The 21,175-nt window shown below is 44.0% G+C and overlaps 1 protein-coding gene across 2 annotated transcripts in view; it reads right to left on the minus strand.

The window, feature by feature from the left end:
• NF1 (neurofibromin 1) overlaps positions 1-21,175 on the minus strand; it is a 290,705-nt gene that overhangs the window by 255,205 nt on the left and 14,325 nt on the right. For both annotated transcript variants that reach the window (XM_055001104.1, XM_055001103.1), the window contains exons 2-6: positions 12,357-12,500; positions 10,467-10,550; positions 5,085-5,275; positions 2,323-2,429; positions 868-935 (exon numbers count right to left, since the gene is read on the minus strand). In XM_055001104.1, the coding sequence (XP_054857079.1) occupies positions 868-935; positions 2,323-2,429; positions 5,085-5,275; positions 10,467-10,550; positions 12,357-12,500 (594 nt within the window). The remainder of the gene's footprint in view (positions 1-867; positions 936-2,322; positions 2,430-5,084; positions 5,276-10,466; positions 10,551-12,356; positions 12,501-21,175) is intronic.

The raw sequence follows: 21,175 nt of genomic DNA on the forward strand, positions 1-21,175 counted from the left end.
GTAAAAGACAAGGGGAGGGGGGCCAGGCTCTTCCCAAAGCCATTTTGACCTTTGAGGGGAGACTTCTTGGGTCCAGACCTGGCAGCAACTACCAGGCAACTTGCATGACTTGCCCCCCTTTGCTCAACCCCCCACCCAAACCAGTGCAGTGCAGTGCTTAGAGTGTCAGAGCAGGATCTGGGAGACTCTGGTTCAACCCCCCCCCCCCTTGCGATGGAAGTTCTCTGGGCAAGTCACACAATCCCACCCTAACGTTCCTCACTTGAGTTGCTGTGAAGACAAAAAGGAAGTGAGGAGAACCATGTAAGCAGCTTTGGGTCTTCACTGGGGAGACAGGCAGGATATAAATGAAATAAATAAATCCTAAACCTAGGTGAAGGTGGGTGGCAAAAAGTAGGTGAGTGGGTGGGAAGGAAAAAAGGAAGCAGGGAAAGGTGAGGGTACGGAGTCTGTCAGGAGGAGGGAAAGAAGAAACAGAGTGTTTAGGAGGTGAATACAGGGGGAAGTGAGGTCCCCCCACCACGACTGGCTCCCCACTGCACAACTGGGCCTCACTCAACAGCCAGCAACACACAGCTCAGCCCACGGCGAAGCTGCTGGGGGAGGGAACGAGGGAAAACTGAAGGCAGAGGGCAGGTAGAAGTAGGCTGGCTGGTGGGCGGGTAGGAGAGAAGGCGGCATGAAAAGGGAAGAGGCTGTGGGGGCTGCCAGGGAAGGGAAAGAGGAAATAATGGGGGGGTTGACATCCCCCCCCCACAAGTCCTTGCAGGCCCCTTAAATAGTTTGTGTTTCAGGTACAATGACAAAACTATGGCACGCTTGCAAACACTGAAGCATTATGCGATTCCTGAATCAGAGTATACTTGCCTTTTCAAGACTGTTGATAACAGCCAGTTGCGCTACTTTCTTTAGGGCTTTGAATTTAAACACCGTCTCTGTAAATTAAAAAAAAAACCCTTATACAATGAACCGAATGACAGACTCTGCAACTATCCTAGAACCTACTAAGTGGTTATCATTTATTGACTAATGATAAGTAATTGATCTCACAATGACACCCCCCCCCCCCCCCCGCCATTTAGAATGGCACATAATAGCTACCAACTGCCACAGTTTACAACATTTCACTGTCCTTATACAGACTGGCATAGCCCAGTAGTTAAAAGACAAGAGTAAGCCAGGAAGGCCTCGTCTCAAATCTGACTGCTGATACTATTTTGTCGCATTTTGTATCTTATACAGCCCCGTGGCTCAGAGTGGTAAGCTGCAGTACTGCAGCCCAAGCTCTGCTAACAACCTGAGTTCGATCCCTGCGGAAGCTGGGTTCAGGTAGCTGGCTCAAGGTTGACTCAGCCTTCCATCCCGAGGTCGGTAAAATGAGTACCCAGTTTCCTGGGGGTAAAGTGTAGATGACTTGGGAAGGCAATGGCAAACCACCCCGTAAGAAGTCTGCCAAGAAAATGTCATGATGCGACGTCCCCCCAGGGGTCAGTAATGACTCGGTGCTTGCACAGGCTCCTTTACCTTTTTTTTACAGCACGGATGAAAGACGTTTTCCGGCTCCTTTTGAATAAGCAGGGTAATATAGAAATGATCTGATGAAGATCTACTTGAAACAGAGCTTAGCTCGCCATTCATAGTTTGTCATATGTAGTAACTCTTTTGATGTATTATATAATTGGACATTTAAACTATTTATCTGTGTAGTGGGATGCAAATAAGCTCATGTGTAAACCTTATGAACTCACCTCAGAAGTTTTTAAAGTTTGAGTGGATCACCTGGCTTTATCTTTTATTCTAGAGGCAAAATCCATTCTTGTTATTGGTACACAGAATATTGTTTATGTATATGCTTGTTATATTTTTTCATATTGTGGATTCAGGTGGCATTTTCAATTTGCAGTTTAATACACCCCTATTTTTGATGTACCTTCTTGTACTAGTGTACTTTGTTTCTACATATTTCCTTCCCACCCCAGGTTACTAAACTGAAGACAAACACACATCCCAAATCGGTACCCAAATGTATTATGGCATTAGAACCATTTCTCCTTTTTAAAAATTTCCCAGAAACCCACAGTCAAATAGATGAAGTATTTCTTTAAGCAAAAAGGAAATGCGCTATTTATCCACTTTTTAAAAACTTTTGGTCGATCATTTCTGTGCACCCAAACCTGGTTCAGCTACAGTAGATTTCGATTCTTGTATGCCACTTTTTGGCTGAAGAGCAGAGTAATAAGTAAGATTGCCCCAGGGCATCAACAACACCTATTTCTAAAAAACACTTTGGCTGGGCCCGTCCCATCAGGCTACATCTCTCACCTTGCAGGATCCGCTTCAGTTTAGCACAGTCCACACTGATGTACTGCAAGAGTTCAATGTCATGAACGTCAGCATTGTCTTCAGAGCACACTGTCAGTTCCTGTAATCTAGGAAAACAAATGCCAGCTTCTCAACATGGAGGAAAAAGAAATCCGGAGAATTTGCAGCCTCAGTGTAATGAATGAAGAATACAGAAGGCAGTGAGTGTATTCGTAAATGGAAAGGTATTCAAGACAGAGTTCCCAAATTCAGGCTGCAGTATCGTAGACTAAGGCAGCTCAACCTTGGTTGAGGTTTTTTAAAAAGATGTTTAGCTTGCTAAGGAGCAACATTTCAATATCATGCAATTTTACAGAATAAATTCCTGCATGTCATTATGAGGAAGTCTGCACAAGAGGATCTTCTTTTTCTTGACAATTTCATTTGGAAAACAGAACTGGGTTAATGCACCTAACCAGATCAGGAAACCCCTCCCACGGGCATTCTTCCTCCTCCCCTATACCACCAAACACAGTTCACTGCCATGCACGGCAATGCCTCTGCACATCAGGTCAAGTTATTCAACTCCCCCAGATTGAAGAAGAAACATATGAATCCATATGGAACACCTGCTTTGCTCATTAACTTCCCATGGGGAAGGGAAGAGGCATACACCCACACCTTTGCCTTACAGAATGAAATGCAGGACAGTCTAGTGCCTGACTAAAGTCACTATTTTATGAATGAGACAAAAAAGGGAGGCGGGGGATTCGCAGCATTAAACTATTATGGATGAGGCGAGTCAAACCACTGGTCTATTAAGCTCAGTACTGTATACTCTGAGTTGCAATGGATCGCCAGGGTCTCAGGCCAGGCAGGGTCTTTCACCTGATCCTTTTGACTGGAAGTGCTGGGGACGGCACCTGGTACAGATGCTGTACCATTGAGCCACAGCCTTTCCCCAAGGATAATCTTCAAGCAATGTTAATAGTCTGCATGCATTTTACCTTCTCCTAGTTTTAATTTACATGTATCTGAGGACTCAATATGCACGTGATGAAGAATAGCATTAGTAGCTCCACAGGCAACAAGAGGCCTCTCCTTTTGATTTATAACAAATGAAATGAGCTATATCTAAGTGCCGGCCCAGATCTCACCTCCCCGCAACTTCGAAATAACAGACTTCATAATGCACTGGCCCACATGCCACTAATCACTCAATCAGGTGTTTCCTTTGCTAGCTGAACATCTGCTTTGGTTCTGCTCCAAATCTGCAGATGTGTTCTTGATGCAATATGCAACTTCTACTGCTAGACCCCAAGGGAATTCTTCATTTCATCTATGCACAGGAAGATTTAATGGCTCAGGTTTGAAATGGAAGCATACCTGACACTGGCCTTGACAAACTAGAAATTGTTCTGCAAGGACCTAAACAGGAAGCATGGGTCACTGGGTGGCAGTGCTCACTTGCTGGCAAACTGACCCCTCAAGGAGATATGAACAACAGACAGACAAATGTTTAAATTTGTTGTGAAGCAACCTACGGGTCACTGGAAACCCTACGCTGACTGCCTGGATTTTTCCTTCCGCAGCTCAGCAGCTGAGACCAGGAAACAGGGAGCCTTAAAAAGACAGAGAACTCGGTTCAAGTATTTGTAAATTGTTTTTGGCTGTTCCTCAAAATGGAAATGCAGGGATTTGTTGCTTATTTTGTAAGCAACATCTCTCATCAAACATTTAAGCATTAAAAAAAATTAAATCCACATCCTCCACAGCTGGCTGCCAAAAATAACTCCTTTTGAAAAGTTATTAAAGGCATTTAAAGTTTAGTTGAGGCTCCTTTAATCTCAGAACTGTCCGCTGTGAGGTCTCAAGCTAGTCTTAATCTAAGGCATTCATCTTTACCGCAGGAAAAAAATTCAGCTCAGAGAACAGCCATCTCTAATCATTTAAACGAACTGAAGAATAGGGGGCTTGAACTTTCTCTGACAGCAACTAAGAAAAGGACAAACTCTCCAGATTTTGCTGTGGCAACCCAGAAAAAGGATCCTCATGTCTTGAACTGAGATTACCTGAACCTACATTGTCATCATCATTATTATACGTTTTATTGCATTAGTTCACAGCAAACAACACCAAGAGAGAACAAGAACCTATACTTTATGTACAGAAGATACACAACAGTTCGAACTCTTTAGAAATATACACCCTGGTGCCCTTTTTCTGCAGTTTTCTCCAGTACTGACTAAATGCAACTCCCAGCACCCATTCATACCCCCAGCACCCAGCCCCATCTATCCTATTTTTACCCCTCCCTTTCTCCAAGGAGTTCAAGGCAGCATATATGGTTCTTGTATCTTCCATTTTATTTTTACAAGAGCCCTGTAAGGTAGGTTAAGCTCAGTGGGAGTGGCTGATCCAAGGTCACGCCGTGAGTTTCATGCCTGAATGAGGCTTTCACCCAGGCCTATTCCAACAATTTAACCCCCTCATCACATCCTGCCTCCATGACGGCAACAAATGCAAACTCCAAGCCAAGCAGAATCCATTTTTGAGGCTGATGAGAGGCACTAACAGAGGTGGTGCTGTTACCTTACTTCTTCGCCAAAATAACAGTGCTTTACATTACATCTTGGCATGGATGCCAAACTCCTAATTTGATCTCCAGTTATCAACCTAAGCTCATTTACAAAAAGGCAATGCTCTTAGCAGTGAGATCTAGAAGACATCTCAAAGATCTAGCAAATCACACAGGAATGGGCAACCAACACTTATGCACTCACCGGGTAGAAATGCGGCTGAACACGGCATTGAAGTTGTTGCAGCTGAGAGAGAAGAGAACCCCCGAGGCAGAATTGCGAAGTTCCGCAGCGTGTTGATTCCCTTCACGGTAGGTGTGGATAAAGTGGCAGATCTCCGGCAACAACTGTTTGACAAGCATCGTCTCATCAAGCCGCATAGTGTCCTTTGGTTGCTAAAAAAAGTTACAAGCCTGAAGGATTTTCTTGTTTAGTTCCATACTCTCCACTATTCATAATTCAGAGAATGCTAGCATTCATTAGTAAGCAATCAACATTGGTTTTATAACTGAAAGTATATGTCTGAATTCCTGGGACACCCCGCCAACCTATACATATCACAGCTTGCCACTCCTAACCACAATAGTTTGGAGGACCAGGAGCACATCATGGTCTCACATGCTCCCCTATTAGTGCTGCCACATGCCCAGTGGCACTACAGCAGTTGGCATGAGAAAGAATTTTTTTTTTAAATGGCTGTTGTTGACAGTATGATGTCACTTTCATGTCTTCCCCAGAAGTGGCATTAATCCTCTATAGGAATTCTGGAAATTTCTAAAGAGGACTGGTGTCACTTGCAGGTTTTTCCATTTTATTTTTACAACAGCCCCTGTAAAGTAAGCTAAGAGGGAATGACTGACTCTAGGAATTGCCAAAATCTCTATGGTTTTACCACAGAGTTTCCAAAGATTCCTAGACAAATGTGACATCATTTACAAGTTTTCCCCAGAAGTGATGTCACACCATTGCTGACAGCTGCCTCCCACGTCCCCACCCTATCTAGTCTCATGCTGGTTACCAGGTCAGGCCATGGCAGCCCTATTCCTCATCTCATCCTCATGCTAACTCTTCAGTCCTCTGTCTCTAATGGTTTACAGCAGGCCTTGACAAATTTTCTTCAGCTTGTTTATTTTTCAGGAGCTTGTTTACTTTTCCAGCTTTCAGAGTTTTATATTTTAATAACCATCACCATACTTTCTAATTATTGCTACTACAAAAACTAATCCTAAACTCCTCATAGTCTGTCATTTTTTTTAAAGCTATAACTAAAGTGTACGTAAAGTGGGGCAACTCTGGATATCATCACAACAAAAAGCTAATCTCTACTCCTCACTTTAAATAGCTTTGTACTTCTACTAAGAATCACCAATAGGCACTACAATAAATGACTGCTGAAAATACAAGGCACCACATGAAATTTCTAGATGCCATGGCACTCTGGTGCGTGGGAGTTGTTGAGCTCCGATTACACAAACCATACTTTGCCTCCAAATGATAAACTAACTTCAAACTGTGGTTTCAATCCTTTGTTTGGAAGCAAACTATGATTTCACAAGCCTGAAGGTGGCCATCGTGACCAAAATGGCAAGTTATATTTAATCAAGTAAGGAATAAGCAACAAGCAATTAAAAATAAAAATCTGGAGCATGCAAGAGGAAGAGGAAATGCATGAATCTGGGGCTAGCGTGATTTAGAGGGGCAGGAATGTTACGTTAAAACCAGGTTAATTGTCTGTAACAGGGCTTGGGCTTCAAAATCTCTGGCCATGTAACATTCTTTCTTTGCTTGAAAAGATATTTTATTGCCACAAAACAAGAGCAGCAATTTTCTACCCTTCTCCCCAGCTACACAAAGTCCCCTATCATTACAAGCTAAAAAATAAGCAATCATAAACGGGCTGCACCACCCAAGTCAGACTGGCAGCCTAGGGACTTACAAGCCAAGCGCTGGGTCCTTATATTTCATTGTTCAGAGAAGGCTAGGCATGGGCTGCAGGTCTCATGAATACATACATTGTCTATACATATGTTTAGACAGGTGTCAGATGACGACAACTCAAGAACTATTTTGTCTCTTCTGGCTTGGAAAGCCGTCCTTCGCACCCGGTATTGGAAACTGCCAACAACTTACAGATGACCTCATTACACTGAACTTGAAAATGTGTGAAAGGCAGAGCTGGAAGTCAACAGAGACTCTTCGGTTTCACCGAAGTTCAAGTTTGGCTTCCCAGCTGCGTGACTCAGCAGAAGGAGCCTGACCCAACGAGGGCCTCCCCCCCAAGGGGCCTTTCGAGAACAGAGTTAAGTGAAAAGAGGGGCTTTGTGCTGGAAATGTCAGGACTGGATTCCCACTGGAAGTTTAGATAAAGTTAACTAATGTAAACTAGGAAGCACCTGCAAAATTCATCTTCAGCAGCGGAAGAGAAAGCTCCATTATTTGAGTACTACACTGAGCCAAACTGAAATAAAAGCAAGCAGCTCAAAAGAGATTTCTATAACATTTTTAATTAGATGTTTACAGTTGAAAAATTGGATACGAGTTTAATTTTTCTTTCTTGCACTGGCTGAGCAACAACTTTTAAAAATTCTTCAGCATATAAAGGTAATTTTAAATTTCCACATGTACCCACATGATTTATACCTCTTTATACCTGAATGTACTAAAGCCTGTAAGTTTGCTTTCCATGTGCAGTGTGATTTGTTTTTGTCTAACTCCCTCCAAAGAAGGGGGGATGGTTTTAAGCAGAACAGGAATTAGTTATTAAGAACTTTCTTATACTGTCAACTGTTCAAAGGACAAGGAGGAAAAGCAGATTCATGCCTAAAATCTTGCTCTAACCAGTTAGCTCCTATGTCGCATCTGCATACCTAAATATGCCATTGAAAAGACAAGCCACAAATCTGCTTTGATGCACATTAAGAGGATGCAAAAATAAACATCAGCCACATCAAGCAGACCTACGCAGCAGAAAACTCCGTCCTTCACAAGGACGTATTGATGATGATCATGTAAATAATGGCGTAGGAGGTTATTTTTGCTTTCATGGTTTTAGAAAAAATATCCATCTATCTATCCATCCATTTTTACCCTACTCCCCTTCCATAGAGGTTAGGACCATGTAGGTCATCCTCCCCTGTCTCTCACCCTATATTTTCTGGAGGTTGCTCCAATCAGCAGACAAACAGCTACTGGTGATCCCCGGCCCCAAGGGGGTTCGCCTTGCCTCAACCAGGGCCGGGGCTGTTTCGGTCCTGGCACCCACCTGGTGGAACTGTCTGTCTGGGGAGGCCCTGTCTCTGCAGGGCCTGTTATCTTTTTGCCGGGCCTGTAAGACGGAGATGTTCCGCCAAGCTTATGGTAGTTGAGGCAGACGAATCATCCAACCGAACCCTCGCAGTGGGGGGGGGGGGAGAGATGTGCCCAGACCCTGCATTTATCAATCTTAGCCACCCTGCACTGCACACCCTGATGATATCCGAGATGTTTTTAGTACCGTATTTATGTGATTGTTACCAGTTTTATTTTATGTTTTATTATACATTTTTATATGTTATTAATCCTCTCTAAGACTGCTTGCAGGGAAAGTGGACTATCAATTAATTAATTAAAATTCAGACATGAAGGAAGTGCAGCAAATACTTCATTTTTATATCTGGGACTGAAAACTAGCTATTTGCAGATACTGGGTTAGTTTCCTAAATGCAGCAATTATTGCAAGCTATGGGAAGAAGGGAAACAGAGACAAATTGTTTCACAGTTCTAAGAATTATTAATTAATTAATTAATTAAAAACAACCACATGAAGTAAGTTAAAGTGTGAGGAACTGACTGGCCACAGCTGCCCTGTGAGCTTCATGGATCAGCACAAGTCAGAGCCTGGAGTTCTAATCCTAGCCCAGTGCTGTAACCCAAGGGGTTCCCAGTCTTTTGGATCCTGTAAGCACCTTCAGAATTCAGATACAAAACAGGGGGGCTCATTTACAAGATGTCAAGGGTCATACATTATTATAACAGTAAATCTTCAACATTTCAGGCAGAAGCTCTGTTTAACAGGGTGCCTTTTTAAACAAACATACTGTTTGAAAAGGTTTTCTTGCACATGCACACACAGTCATGCAGCGAAGATCCTTATGCTGTGGGGGGCAGCTATTGCTGAACAATTTTTTTTAAAATCTGCACAGCTGGTCTGATCTCCAACGACTGATCAGAAACCCTGCCAGGCAAAAGCCCCACATGTCCCCACCCCTACTTTCTAAAAACACTTGGTAGGTGCCAGTAAAAGGGGCGGTGGGTGTCGTGGAGTTCACAGGCGCCACGCTGGTGGCCACTGCTGCAACCACCACATCATGCTGACCGTAACTCTGAAACAGGGACCCCGGAGCACTCAGGCATATATGCAGAAATGGAGCGTGAAGTTTAAGAGAATGAATTACCAATAAATAAAGCAGAATGCCCTTTGGAAAAGATAAACATACAATGTGATCTTCTCTAAGAGAAAAGTGTTACAAAATGTTAGTACAATGGTATTTAACTCCATAGAAACTACTAAGAGAGCAGAACATTGGAAATCTGACCAACTGGCCATATGTCAATTGGCTGGTCAAAGACTGCCAACTGCTGCCTCTTACTTGACCACAATCAAATATTTTGAGTATTTTATGGCATAAAGAAAACTACTGTGTGAGTGAAAACTTCCTGTTTTAAGTTCTTTAAAAAATAGTAACAAAAATTGTAACTAGAATGACTCTTCTATTCTACAACAAAATCTAAAAAGAAGACCTAACCAGTGAATCATTCATTTATAGATCCATCAAGATTATATTACTTGCCAGCCTTTAAAAAAAACTGTGTACAATGAAATTTACTAATTGCTTTGTAATTAGCATAAATGATAAACTTGCTGATGACTGAAATATATTTTTGCTGCTCTAAATAATAGCAATCCTTTGAAAATACTTGACCATTATTTGACAATTTATACTCTAACTCATACGGGAGGGGTGGGCCCTGCAGTAAACACCACTGATCCCATGAGTTCAATTGGGATATTCAGTAAACGCTGTGTTGACCATCATCCATGGGGAATGGGGATTGCCAGCTGACTAAATATGGCAGTTATTGAGGCTTTTACCTGGTGGCAAGTGGGCAGCAGCACTGAACAGGTGGCAGCCGTGTCCAAGACCTGGCCAGAACATGCAGCCCACTTCAGTTCTTCATGCTTGGAACTGCTGCTCTCTTTCTACCTGCCTCACTTGGCCAGCATCCACAGCTGCCAGAGCTCACTGGCAGCAAAGGCAGCAGTGCCAAGCAGGTGGCTCTACATGCCAGTTAAACAAGCTGTCTGGGGCACTGGGTGTTGGTGAACAAAGCTGTTACTGTAAAAAATAAATACACCAGCATGTGAGTGAATAATTTTGATAGATGGAGAAGCTGTAATTGGACTGGCAAAGCAAGCTGCATGCTACCATTTCCACGTGACAAAATTTACAAATGATCACCAGTATTAACCTTGAGAAGAATGTACAACTGGAGGTTCTGCTTGCACAGCTAGCCCAAATGGAAGTTTAGGAGAAAGTCGTTACTCACCCCAGCAAGACATTTTTCCAGTGTATCCAAAATAATCAGCTGAGAGAGATACAAGTTCTTTTCAGCAGCTTCTCCAAATATTCTCTATAAGATGAGAGATCAGTTTAAGATAATTAAGAACACGTATTAGCTGTCCATCATTCCCACACAATGCTTAGCACCCAGAAATGGGCAAACCGTCTGGATTCTTGCGAATTTTAGTAAGATTTTGGCCTTCAGGATTAAAGCAAAATGTTTGCAAAAAGCCAACAAAAGTAAACTACGGCAACAAGGTGGCTGAAATACGATCCCAGCCCTTTCCCTGATCCCTGCACTTTTCCTAACCTTCGCTCTTCCCTCCAATTTAAACTATCGCAGTATTCTGAAAACCTTGAAACAGACCCTGCAGGTCTGACAATGCACCAGTTTCATTAGACACAGAATTTGCCTTGGAGAAGAAACAGGCCTTTAGGTGCTGAAGATGCCTGAGAATGTAACATTCAGAAGACAAACAGAATGGCTGAAAGACAAGTGAGGGGAAAAGTTGTGACTTCTCCCCACCAGGTACGCACGGGCTCCGGGGGGGGGGGAGGAGGTTGCCGCAAAAAGGCTTCGTTCTAGATGGTTCTGAATTGAGACTATTCACAGACTTGAGATCCAGAGGCCACAAAGATGCAGCTTTACTGCCCAGCAGTGGAACACTGCCTTCAAGAACTCGTACTGGCAATGAAAATAAAGCTCCCAGCCCCCAGAGTTGCAGAATCGAGGGGGAGCAAGCGTGACGCAGCCAAGCTCCGCCTTTTGAAGAATTCCCATCCAACAGTCACCTAATGATAAGTTATGAGCCTGTCTTTCTCAAGGCTCTGCCTAATTCCCACTAGACTTAAGATCAAATGTGCAGAACATGAGCTGTATTCACCACCACCGCCACACACATTCCTTTACTCAGCTTGCCGGACCTCCTGAAGCAATGAGTGGCAGGTAGGGGCGCTGGCTGTCTAGAGAAAAAAATGCCCTCTCCCTTTAAGAGAGGCTTAATGGGATTCTATTTACCAGGTGATTATGTCATTTACCATCTTGCCAGGAAAAGCTTCAGCACGCTTTAAGCCTCTATTAAAGGGACAAGACTGTATTCTCCAGGCCTGTTGGCAACCCTAGTGGCAAGAGACAGATTGTGGTGCACTCCTCTCTAGCCTCTAATGGGTCACCTAAGTTCTGCTAATTGTCAAGAATTCTTGCAAAGAATGTTAACTCCTTGATCTGATTCAGTAAGCAATTTGGTACATTCTTAGGCAAGCATGCCTATTCACTGTCACTTAACACCGCTTGGTTAGGCTTTGACAGTTCAGAGGATCGGATCCCTTCTAAATCCAGGGCATGGAAACACTTCTTTCCTGCCTCCCTTGTCCAAAAGCAACCCAAAATGGCATTTGAAATGTTGCTCCTGCCCATCCACCCCCACCCCAGAACAGCATTAGGGAGGAGCTGGAGGCCCACAGCAGGAGGGGAATTGCCCCCTTCCATACAGTTTTTTTGCTTAGCCAATCAAATATATGTCAGGCCATGGGAATTCTGGGAAATCAGGAACTGTGCAAGAATGAAGTCAGCCCACCCCTGCCTTAAAACACAAGGTGACTGCCTCACCCCTTTTAACAAGCAAGTACTCCTGTTTTGTCCTAGTAACAAGTAAGTCAGACTTGACCCAATCTAAGTTTAATCAGGTGTACTATAACAAACTTTGGAGACCCTAAAACGCTGCTATTAAACACAAGAAGTACTCATCAAATGCCCAGAGCTCTTCTGCCACATGATACTCACTGGAGGCTTGACGAGTCACCGCAATCGTCCCTTCTTAGCATTCAGATTTTCTCCCCCTCTCATCCAATCAGGCCATAAAAGAATAGGACTTACCATATTGTTGACATTTTTTAAGATATTGGTGAGTCCGCTGATGACCAGGGAAAACTTGTACTTGGAGATGTTGATGAGACATTCCTTGTTATGTTCTGTGCTGACTTTGGTGTGGGTATTCTGTTGGCCAGCTTTGATGGGAAGCTGCAAAAAGGCAGGATCAGTAAGCACTTGGCGTACGTGGAGATACGCAGCACTGCCTACGTTTAGTGTTTCACAGGCGGGTGGGGGAGGGCGATAAGGTTTTATTAAAAGAAACAGCGCAAAAGCAATTTCTGAGATCTTAACTCTATATGATTCTCCTCCTTGGCAATGCACGCTTGCCATGCCACCCTGCACACCTCCCATTCCTCAAAGCAGACTGTCACCAGCCAACTAACGACTGGCAATACTCTTTGTTTTGGCCACCAGAAAGGAGAACACTTCATCCTCATATGCTTATACACTTTGAGAGCACATGCCACTAAATGCCAAAAGGCCCCCCTCCAAAGGAAGCTTTTAAAAATAACAAATCTCCCACATTTCCTCCACCACTACAACCCTGCCAACTGCTGAACATTAGCAAACAGAGAGATAAAAAGTTCTGACAAGATCTGCTGCTCAACTTGGATATAATACTGGAACAAGGAACTGGGCGCAAGGCAAAGAATCAAAATGGGCCCCCTCTCTGCCACTGGCACGCAAATTCTTCCCGTGGCCTACCTCTTACTATCCCTCCTCAAAATGAACCTGGATGCTCTTTTAAATTCACCCAAAATCTTATTTAAAACTGGATTCTCAGAGCGAGTTTAGGAGTATGGCTTTAAAAAAACAACAATAAAGGTCAGCCATGGCTGCCCACCACACCAAGACCTCACTGGAGAGAGCGAGGGAATCAGCCACAGGGGAGGTCCTACATAATCTTGGACCGGCTTCTGGTTTTTTTAAAACCTGGCGCCTTGTCCTTGGCTGCCTTGTTACCAAGTGAATTCTGCAGGAAAGAGATGGGAGGCACTGACAGGCTGGCAGGACCCCCTCTGATCCCCTCAGTGACTCCAACTCGGAATCCCCAGCGGAAGAGCTTGCGGAGCTCGGGTCAGTGGCTGGGGTGGACCAGAGGGATCGAGAAAGGCCCCGCACTGCCAGGGCGCCTGCCAATGCCTCGTCAGTGGCAGAGGATACTCTGTCAGCGCCTGTGAGGGAAACCTCAGCAACAGCCTCTGAGGCGATCACCAGGCATGACTTCAACCCAGGCCTGCAGCCCCCCATGCCCCTCTCCCAGTCTGCGGGAACACTGGCAGCAGAAGGCCAGGAACGAGGTGGCACAGAGGAGGCAAAGTGCCAGACTGGCTGCACGCAACCCCACGGCAGAGTTAAGAGCAGTGCAGGCGAGGGTGGTCCCTGGCAGGACCCTGGCTAGTGCACGGAACAGCCCCAGGAGCTCTGGCACCTGCTGGTGGGGCCAATTTCCTCCCCCCTACTCAGTCACTTGAGAAGGCAGCCTTTCCTGGATGAACCGGTTCACAAGACCACAAACAAGAGCTTGAGCCAGCACCAAACACTGCTTAGTGAACATTTTCAGGGTAAGTTCTGGCTCACGAGGTGACACACAGACTTAGAAGCCTAGGCCAGAACACAGGCATTTTATGTGTGTGATTGGAGGGGCAGTGTGCGGGTGTGGGAAACCGATATAAAAATGCCAGAAATACATCCTGACAGCTGAAACGCTGGTCGTGGACACCACTCCAACATTTGCTGTAGCTGTACAGAGGGCATACTGAACACACTCACTACCGCATCGGACACAAACATCTCACTCTCCAAACTGGAGCTGTTCACTGGTTGAAGTAATCCTCATCAAAGCCTACACTGTAGTGGCTAAATCATAAATTAGAATATTTTGGAAGATGATGTTTAATAGCGGCCAAATTTCCAGCAGGGCAAAGATGGAGCAGCCAGCGACATTCACACTTGTGTTGATCAGATGAAGGGAAGGCTCTTCCAGGCTGGGAACAAATTCATTCATTCCCACCATACTGTATACACAGTAACTTTGGAATCTCCTTCTCTTCACAACAGTAAACAATTACAATAGTAAATGTAAATAGTAAATAGTTAAAACATTAACAATTTTAAAAAATATATTAAAAATTCAATAAAAACACATGCACAACACAAAGAACATTGAGGAGGGTTGGTAACAGTTACTGGAGATATGCCAAGCACCACAAAAGCTCTTCACCTGCTGGTGGAAGGCAGCAACAGAGCGGACAGACAAATCTCCCTGGCGAGGCAGCTCCAAAATTTTGGTGCCAAAACTGAGAGAGGCCTTTCTTGAGTTGCGACCTGTTCCGCCTGAGATGGTGGGCGCACCTGAAGCAGGGTCCACAAAGGTGACTGGAATTAATGGGTGGGTACATACGGGACAAGGCGGTCATAAAACATGCTGGCCCCAAGTCCTATAGGGCTTTAAAGGTCAATGTGAGCATCCTGAATTGGACCTAGAAGCAAACTGAGAGCCAGAGCAGGCAGAACAATAGTGATATAGTCTCTATGACCAACTCGGGTCAGCATTTTGGCCAGAGCATTCTGTGCCCACTGAAGCTTCCAGACCATCTTCAAGGGTAACTCCATATACAGCACATCGCAGTAGTCTAATTTATATGTTACCAGGGCCCATACAACAGTGTCAAGATCCTTCTTGCCCAGGAAAAGCTATAGCAGGCTCACCTGTTGAAGCTGGTGAAAAGCACCCCGTCAGTCACTGCTACCTGTTTACCCAACAAGAGGTCCAGGTCCAGCAGCACCCCCAAGCTATAAACTAGCTCCTTCACAGGGAGTACAACTTCATCGAGAACAGGAGACAAGCCCATTTCCTGGGTCAGGCCTTCCCCTCACCGGCAGCACTTCCATCTTGTCAGAATTAAATTTCTACTCATTAGCCCTCTCCCTAAACGGCCTCCAGGCACGTGTTCACAGTTTCCACAGCCTCCCTGAGATCTGCTGGTAGCATGAGATAGAGCTGAGTTATCCACATACTGATGCCAACTCAGCCTATGACCTCTCCCATGGGGGAAAAGATTGAAGCACCCCATAGACCAGAGGGCAGAGCAGCTGCCCCCCCAGCACCAGACTCTGAAATCCAGGTAAGATCAGTTTATTAGCCCGCAACTACTCTAAAACTGCAGCCTCCCTAGGATCAGCTGGAAGCGTGTGATAGAACTGAGTGTCATCCACATACCATATGATGCTTCATCTCAACAAGATGACAGAAGTGCTATCACTGATGAGTGGAAGGTCGGACCCAGGATTTAACGTGTCCCCCCTTCTAGATGGAGTTGCACTTCCCTTGAAGAAGCAGGTCCATAGTTTGGGGTTGCTCTTGGACCCAGGCCTACTGCTGGGTAAGCAGGTGGCAGCTGTGGTCAGGAGTGCCTTTTACCAGCTCCATCTGGTTAGCCAGCAGCAGTCCTTCCTGGGCAGGAAAGATCTGGCCACTGTGGTGCATGCCCTGGTTACATCTAGATTAGATTACTGAAATTTACTCAATTGGCGCAGAATGCTGCAGCCAGAGTGTTGACTGGAATCTTGGCCCATCTACAATGGCTCTCAATTTGTTTCTGGGTACAATTCAAGATTCTAGTGTTGACCTTTAAAACCTTATATGGCTTGGGAGGACCATCGTATCTGAAGGACTGCCTACTCCCTTAGAAACCTACCTGACCACTGTGGGTGGACACCTTCTGAGATTAGAAGCTCAGGAGAGGGCCTTCTCAGCTGTAGCACTGAAGCTCTGGAACTGTCCCCCCAAGGAGAGCCATCTGTGCCCTTCTGTTGCCATCCTGCACCAGAGAGCGAAACTTGTTTTTTTGTTCAGCATACCGATCCCTCTTTTGTGCCCAGTGTTTTGTTTCGGATGTTTTAATTGTTGTTTTTATGTCTTTGTATGTTTTAAAGCTCTGGTTTCAACTATTTAATAATGACTTTGGGTTGGTTTTAATAGTTTTACAATGCGATTTTAGTATGTTTGTTTTAATTTGTTAGCTTCTCGGTAGTTCTCATGAGCACAAAAAAGCATGAGTTACATTTTGTTAAATAAAAAATGAAGCAGTTCTGCTGCTGAAGCTAAGCGGGCCTCATCCTGTAAAGTTGCCTTGATAGAGGACTAACCTTCTTCATGGTAAGGGTAATTCGACATGGGGAATCGGCTGCCCAGGAATGTGGTGGGTTCCCTCTCATTGGCCATCTTCAAGGAGAGGCTGGACAAATAATTGTTGAGAATGCTTTAAGTTGTTTCTGCAATGGGCAGGGGGTTGGATTAGATGGTCTGTAAGACCCCTTCTGAATCTATGGTTCTATGCTGCCCTGAGCTCAATGGAAAACAACTGTGGAATAAATTTTAAACACTTATTTTATAAATTAACTCCCCCAGATTTTTCCCTTCTCAATAAAAAAAAAATCTGGAAAAATATTGCGGTGATGCTGGTGGTGGTATGATTCACCTTAGATTTAGGTACAACCCACTCAATGAAGATCAATGAGCCCCAACTGAGGCCTGAGCTTAGAGACCATCCTTGTGCGCCAGGAGAGCCTATTGTGGGAGGCCCCTCAACCCTAGTTGCTATACTCCTCTCCAACTCCCCTCACTCCTCATTTTCATTGCCTGAGACACACTCTTCATACCTCCCAGCTGGGGCACATGAGGAGCAACCCCCGCCCAAGCCAGCCAGCTCCAGCCAATAAAAGCAAGTGGGGGCAGGCAGGTACCAGCAGTGAGGAGAAGCAGGAGCTCGCAGAATGGCAACCAGCCCAAAGGCTACTGCTCTTCCTCACCACCACCCTGCCCAACAGACACCCCTAGTCCATTTCCAGGGCTCTGTTCAGTGATGGGGCCTCCCCATGCCACATCATGGGTCTCCTCCGCAGCCAAGAGATGCTAAACATGGACATCAGATTGCTACCAAAAGCAGGAAGGAAAGCCAGTCTCCCTTTCTGAAGATGTAATTGCCTTCTCTGTCTCTCTCTTTTTTCCTTATTCCTTTGGAGGGCTGGTGAAGCAAAGAGGGGACATGCATTTCCCAGGGAAGGCTTGTGGGAAGATAGTGTGATAAGTCCTTGTATATAAACAGTTGTGTCTGCTTCATTTATAACAAAAGCTAACATAAATGAAAATCTAACTGCAGAAGCAATTAAAAACTGCACGTTACAAGTATTTCCAAAATGAGGCACCATTCCGAGTGATCTCTGACAACTGTCTCAACAGCATCCCCAAAGCACCCAGTTCTTCCGAAGCAAAGACTCACAGCCAATCAACTGGAAGCAGAGAGACAATTCCCAGAAATTCTGAAGTCATGAGAAAAGATTTCCCCCCACACACTTTTTTGTGCAAAAACTGAAATATATACAATACTTACTACTTTCCTACAAATCTTAAGCTCATTTTAATGTTTTACCACCACAAAATGCATCATGTATAACTTAGCTGCATATGAAGTTGTACTATTTACCCATTGAGTTACTATCTAGAGGGCAAGCAAAGAAACTGTGTATAAATCTGAGTACCATTCCTGTTTTACTGCACAACCACTACCATAGCGTACACTACACATTACGTACTGTCACACTATTCTACTCCCACCATTTTTAAAAATGAAAAACACCACGGCGAGGAAAGCAAAGGGTTTGGGGGTTTTTAAAGCCCTTTTCTTACTAGTCATGTATCTGCTCAAAATCTTCATCCTACTTTTTATTTGTTTTTTACATTTGATATTCTGCATTTTTCCCACCATGAAACTGAAAACCATGTACACCAAAGACTCCTATGCAGGGGAAGAGCTGTGGGGTCACCGCTTTGCAGGCCGGTTTATGATTCCTGGAATCTCCATTTAAAGAATCCCGGATAACAGATGCTGGGGAGAAGCACTCCCTGCTGAGACCCTCGAGCACTGTTGCCAGTCAAAGTAGACAACCATGAACAGCTGGGCTTTGGACTCAAGTACTGGGCAGGGGGTTGGACTAGATGGTTTGTATGGCCCCTTCCAACTCTATGATTCTATGATTCTAAGTACTCCTGAGGTCTTCATCAAACCAGAGGTTAACTTCCAGTCTGATTATGAATTCTACAAGACTCAAAAAATGTTACACACTGTTGTGTAGTGCTTTTGTAGGTCCTAACAAAAAGTATTGACAACTTTTTTTTTAGGACTGTTCTATGGACCAATATAACCAACCTCTGGTCACATCATTTCAGCCAGGATATTATTTTATGGGCCTTCAGAACGTACCCTAAAGAACATGTAGCTTGCCCCATAATTTCCTCCACCTTTGGAGAAATGCAGAACAGCAGGCAGTCACTTTTCCTATCCCAACATGTCCTCCTTTGCTCAGTTTCTGCACCCAGAGGCCAATATGTGCCTCACTCTGAAACAAGGGAGAGACACTCCTGTTTAAATTATCTGGTCAAATAAGTCACTAAAGTTTCACAGTGTTGTGGCAGCTTAAAGGCTATCATATGCAGTGGCAAATGCTTTTGCAGGCAAGAATAGATTGCTATGGGATGCATTCCATCATTTGAAACTGCATTCCAAGGTATACTCTAACTTACATTGTACTGTTAATCTTTTTGTGCCAGACCCAAGCAGAATCATTAGCAAAGAAAGATGTTTCAGAATAAATGTTGGTGAAAACATGGAAGATTCTCTATAAACAGCAAAACTTCGACCCAACATTATCTGTGCCACTGCTAGGATACCAAAGATGAGAAGCAACTAAAGCAACCCAAGATAGTAACCTTGCTCTGTGAACACTGGGCACTTTGTTTCAAGTTATAGTCCATGAATTCTTCAAAAGGTCACAGACCAATCATTTCCCTCATGCGTCATTTGCCAGAGTTGGTTATGAGCAATGCTCAACAGTGCAATGGAATCGTGCTGAAACCTACATGGAAGAAGTTTGACTGTTGAACAAAGTCAGCAGCTTTTGATCAAACCAAAAAGCATGCTAAGGGTACAGGTTACAGTTCCCCCCACCCCCAAACTGTATTATACTGTATTTTGTCACAGAATTGAAAAAATATAGAAAGCCAGAGAAAAATAGCTATTAAATCCTCGGCAGAAGAAACAGTCATCCCATAAGCAATCATATACTTAATCAGCGTCTCCAATTATCACCAGTGGAATTTAGCGGTAGGTCTGCATTGAGGGATTTACACAACCTCTGATTCATATTTTACTAGGATTTGAACCCAATGGCTGCTCTCTTATGATCATGAGGCACATGAGCAGGTAAGTCTGTGGGATTGTAAGATGTAACTGGCCTTGCAGTTTTCTAATGGGTTATTTATCTGCTTGAAAATCCATGTTTCTCGATACATCCCTCACTTCTCCTCAAACCTGGAGGCAGAAGTGAGTATTGAGGGAGGTGCCTTGGACGGCTTCAAAGTTTCTCATGGAACAGACTCAAAGGGTTGCTGATGGAAACCAGCTATCTCCAGAGACTCTGTGGGGTTCCACTGGGCGCCATCTTATCCCCCATGTTATCCAACCTCTATATAAAGTCTTTAAGAGAATCCACTTGCAGCTATGGAATTGGATGCCATCAATCAGCAGATGACACCCAGCTTTATATCTCACTATCCAACTTAACACGGCATGCAGTAGAGATCTTGGGAAGCTGCCTGATAATTGTGGTCAAATGACTGAAAGTGAACAAAATGAAACTGAACCCAACAAGATGGAAGTGATACTGGTTGGGAAAGCAGAGATCCTGAAGGACACTGTACTCCCCACTTCCAATGGAATTTTTCTGACCCTTGTGGACTCAGTTAAGAGCCTAGGGGTTATACTGGATCCAGTAATACTGCTGGAAAAGCAAGTTAAGGCAGCGGTAAAAAATGTTTTCCACAAACTCTTTGTTTTTGAGGCAGAAAATGCAATCTCGCCCCTGGGTATGTTCCATGATATGACTGGACTGCCTCTCCACCATGCTCTCAGATCTAGCATCCACCCTCGAACCTCCGTTCAAGCTCTCTGCACTGACGCGCTGGTCACTCATTGAGAATACCTGGAGCAAGCATTTTTTAACAACCCCAGGCATGTTTTTCTTCCATTTTACAGGTTTCATAGATTATTGGGGGGGGGGGAGGCAGCTCTACCAGGCAATAGGATCAGTTGTTAGGGGGAAACTATAACTGCCTGCCTAATCATGACAATCTTCAGGACTTGTTTGCCCATAGTGGACTTCGTTTTAATATATTGTTTAAAATACTATTTCAAGTTTTTCTGATTTTTTTCTACTTGCTGGAGGGGGGGGTAGTAGAGGGGGAGTCTGTTTTCTTTCTAATTCTTTTTAAAAAGAGTTTTTGTTGGTTTTGTTTTGTGCTGTTTTTAAGAAAGTTTTAATAGCGTGTACTGTTGGGTTCACTTCTCCTGAGTTATTTCAAAATTTAAACTGCTTTGCGTTTTTTTCTGTTTTAAAAAGATTTTAATTTTTAAATGGGAATTCCAAGTTGTCATTCTTTTTTGAATTCTTCTAGTTTTATGGTTGTTCATTTAGAATTGTTTTAAAGATCTTTCTACATTGTGTTTTCTTGAGGGAGTGGCGTGGCGCCCCGGGGGTGTTTCTGTTGGTTTTTAAAATTTTAATTGTTGTAGCAGGGTTTGATGATGATTTCTGGTAACCACAAGTGATAATTTAGGTATTTTTTAAAAAATGTAAAAACTAAATCTCAGCTTAGGGTCAGTATTCTCAAATAAAATAAGCAGGCTTCAGTTCAGCTTTCAAAAAATAAACCAGTTTTGTTTTAATTAATGAGAGCATAAGATTTACTTTTTAAAAAATTA

The sequence above is a fragment of the Eublepharis macularius genome, chromosome 17 (genome assembly GCF_028583425.1).
Source record: "Eublepharis macularius isolate TG4126 chromosome 17, MPM_Emac_v1.0, whole genome shotgun sequence".
Taxonomy (NCBI): domain Eukaryota; kingdom Metazoa; phylum Chordata; class Lepidosauria; order Squamata; family Eublepharidae; genus Eublepharis; species Eublepharis macularius.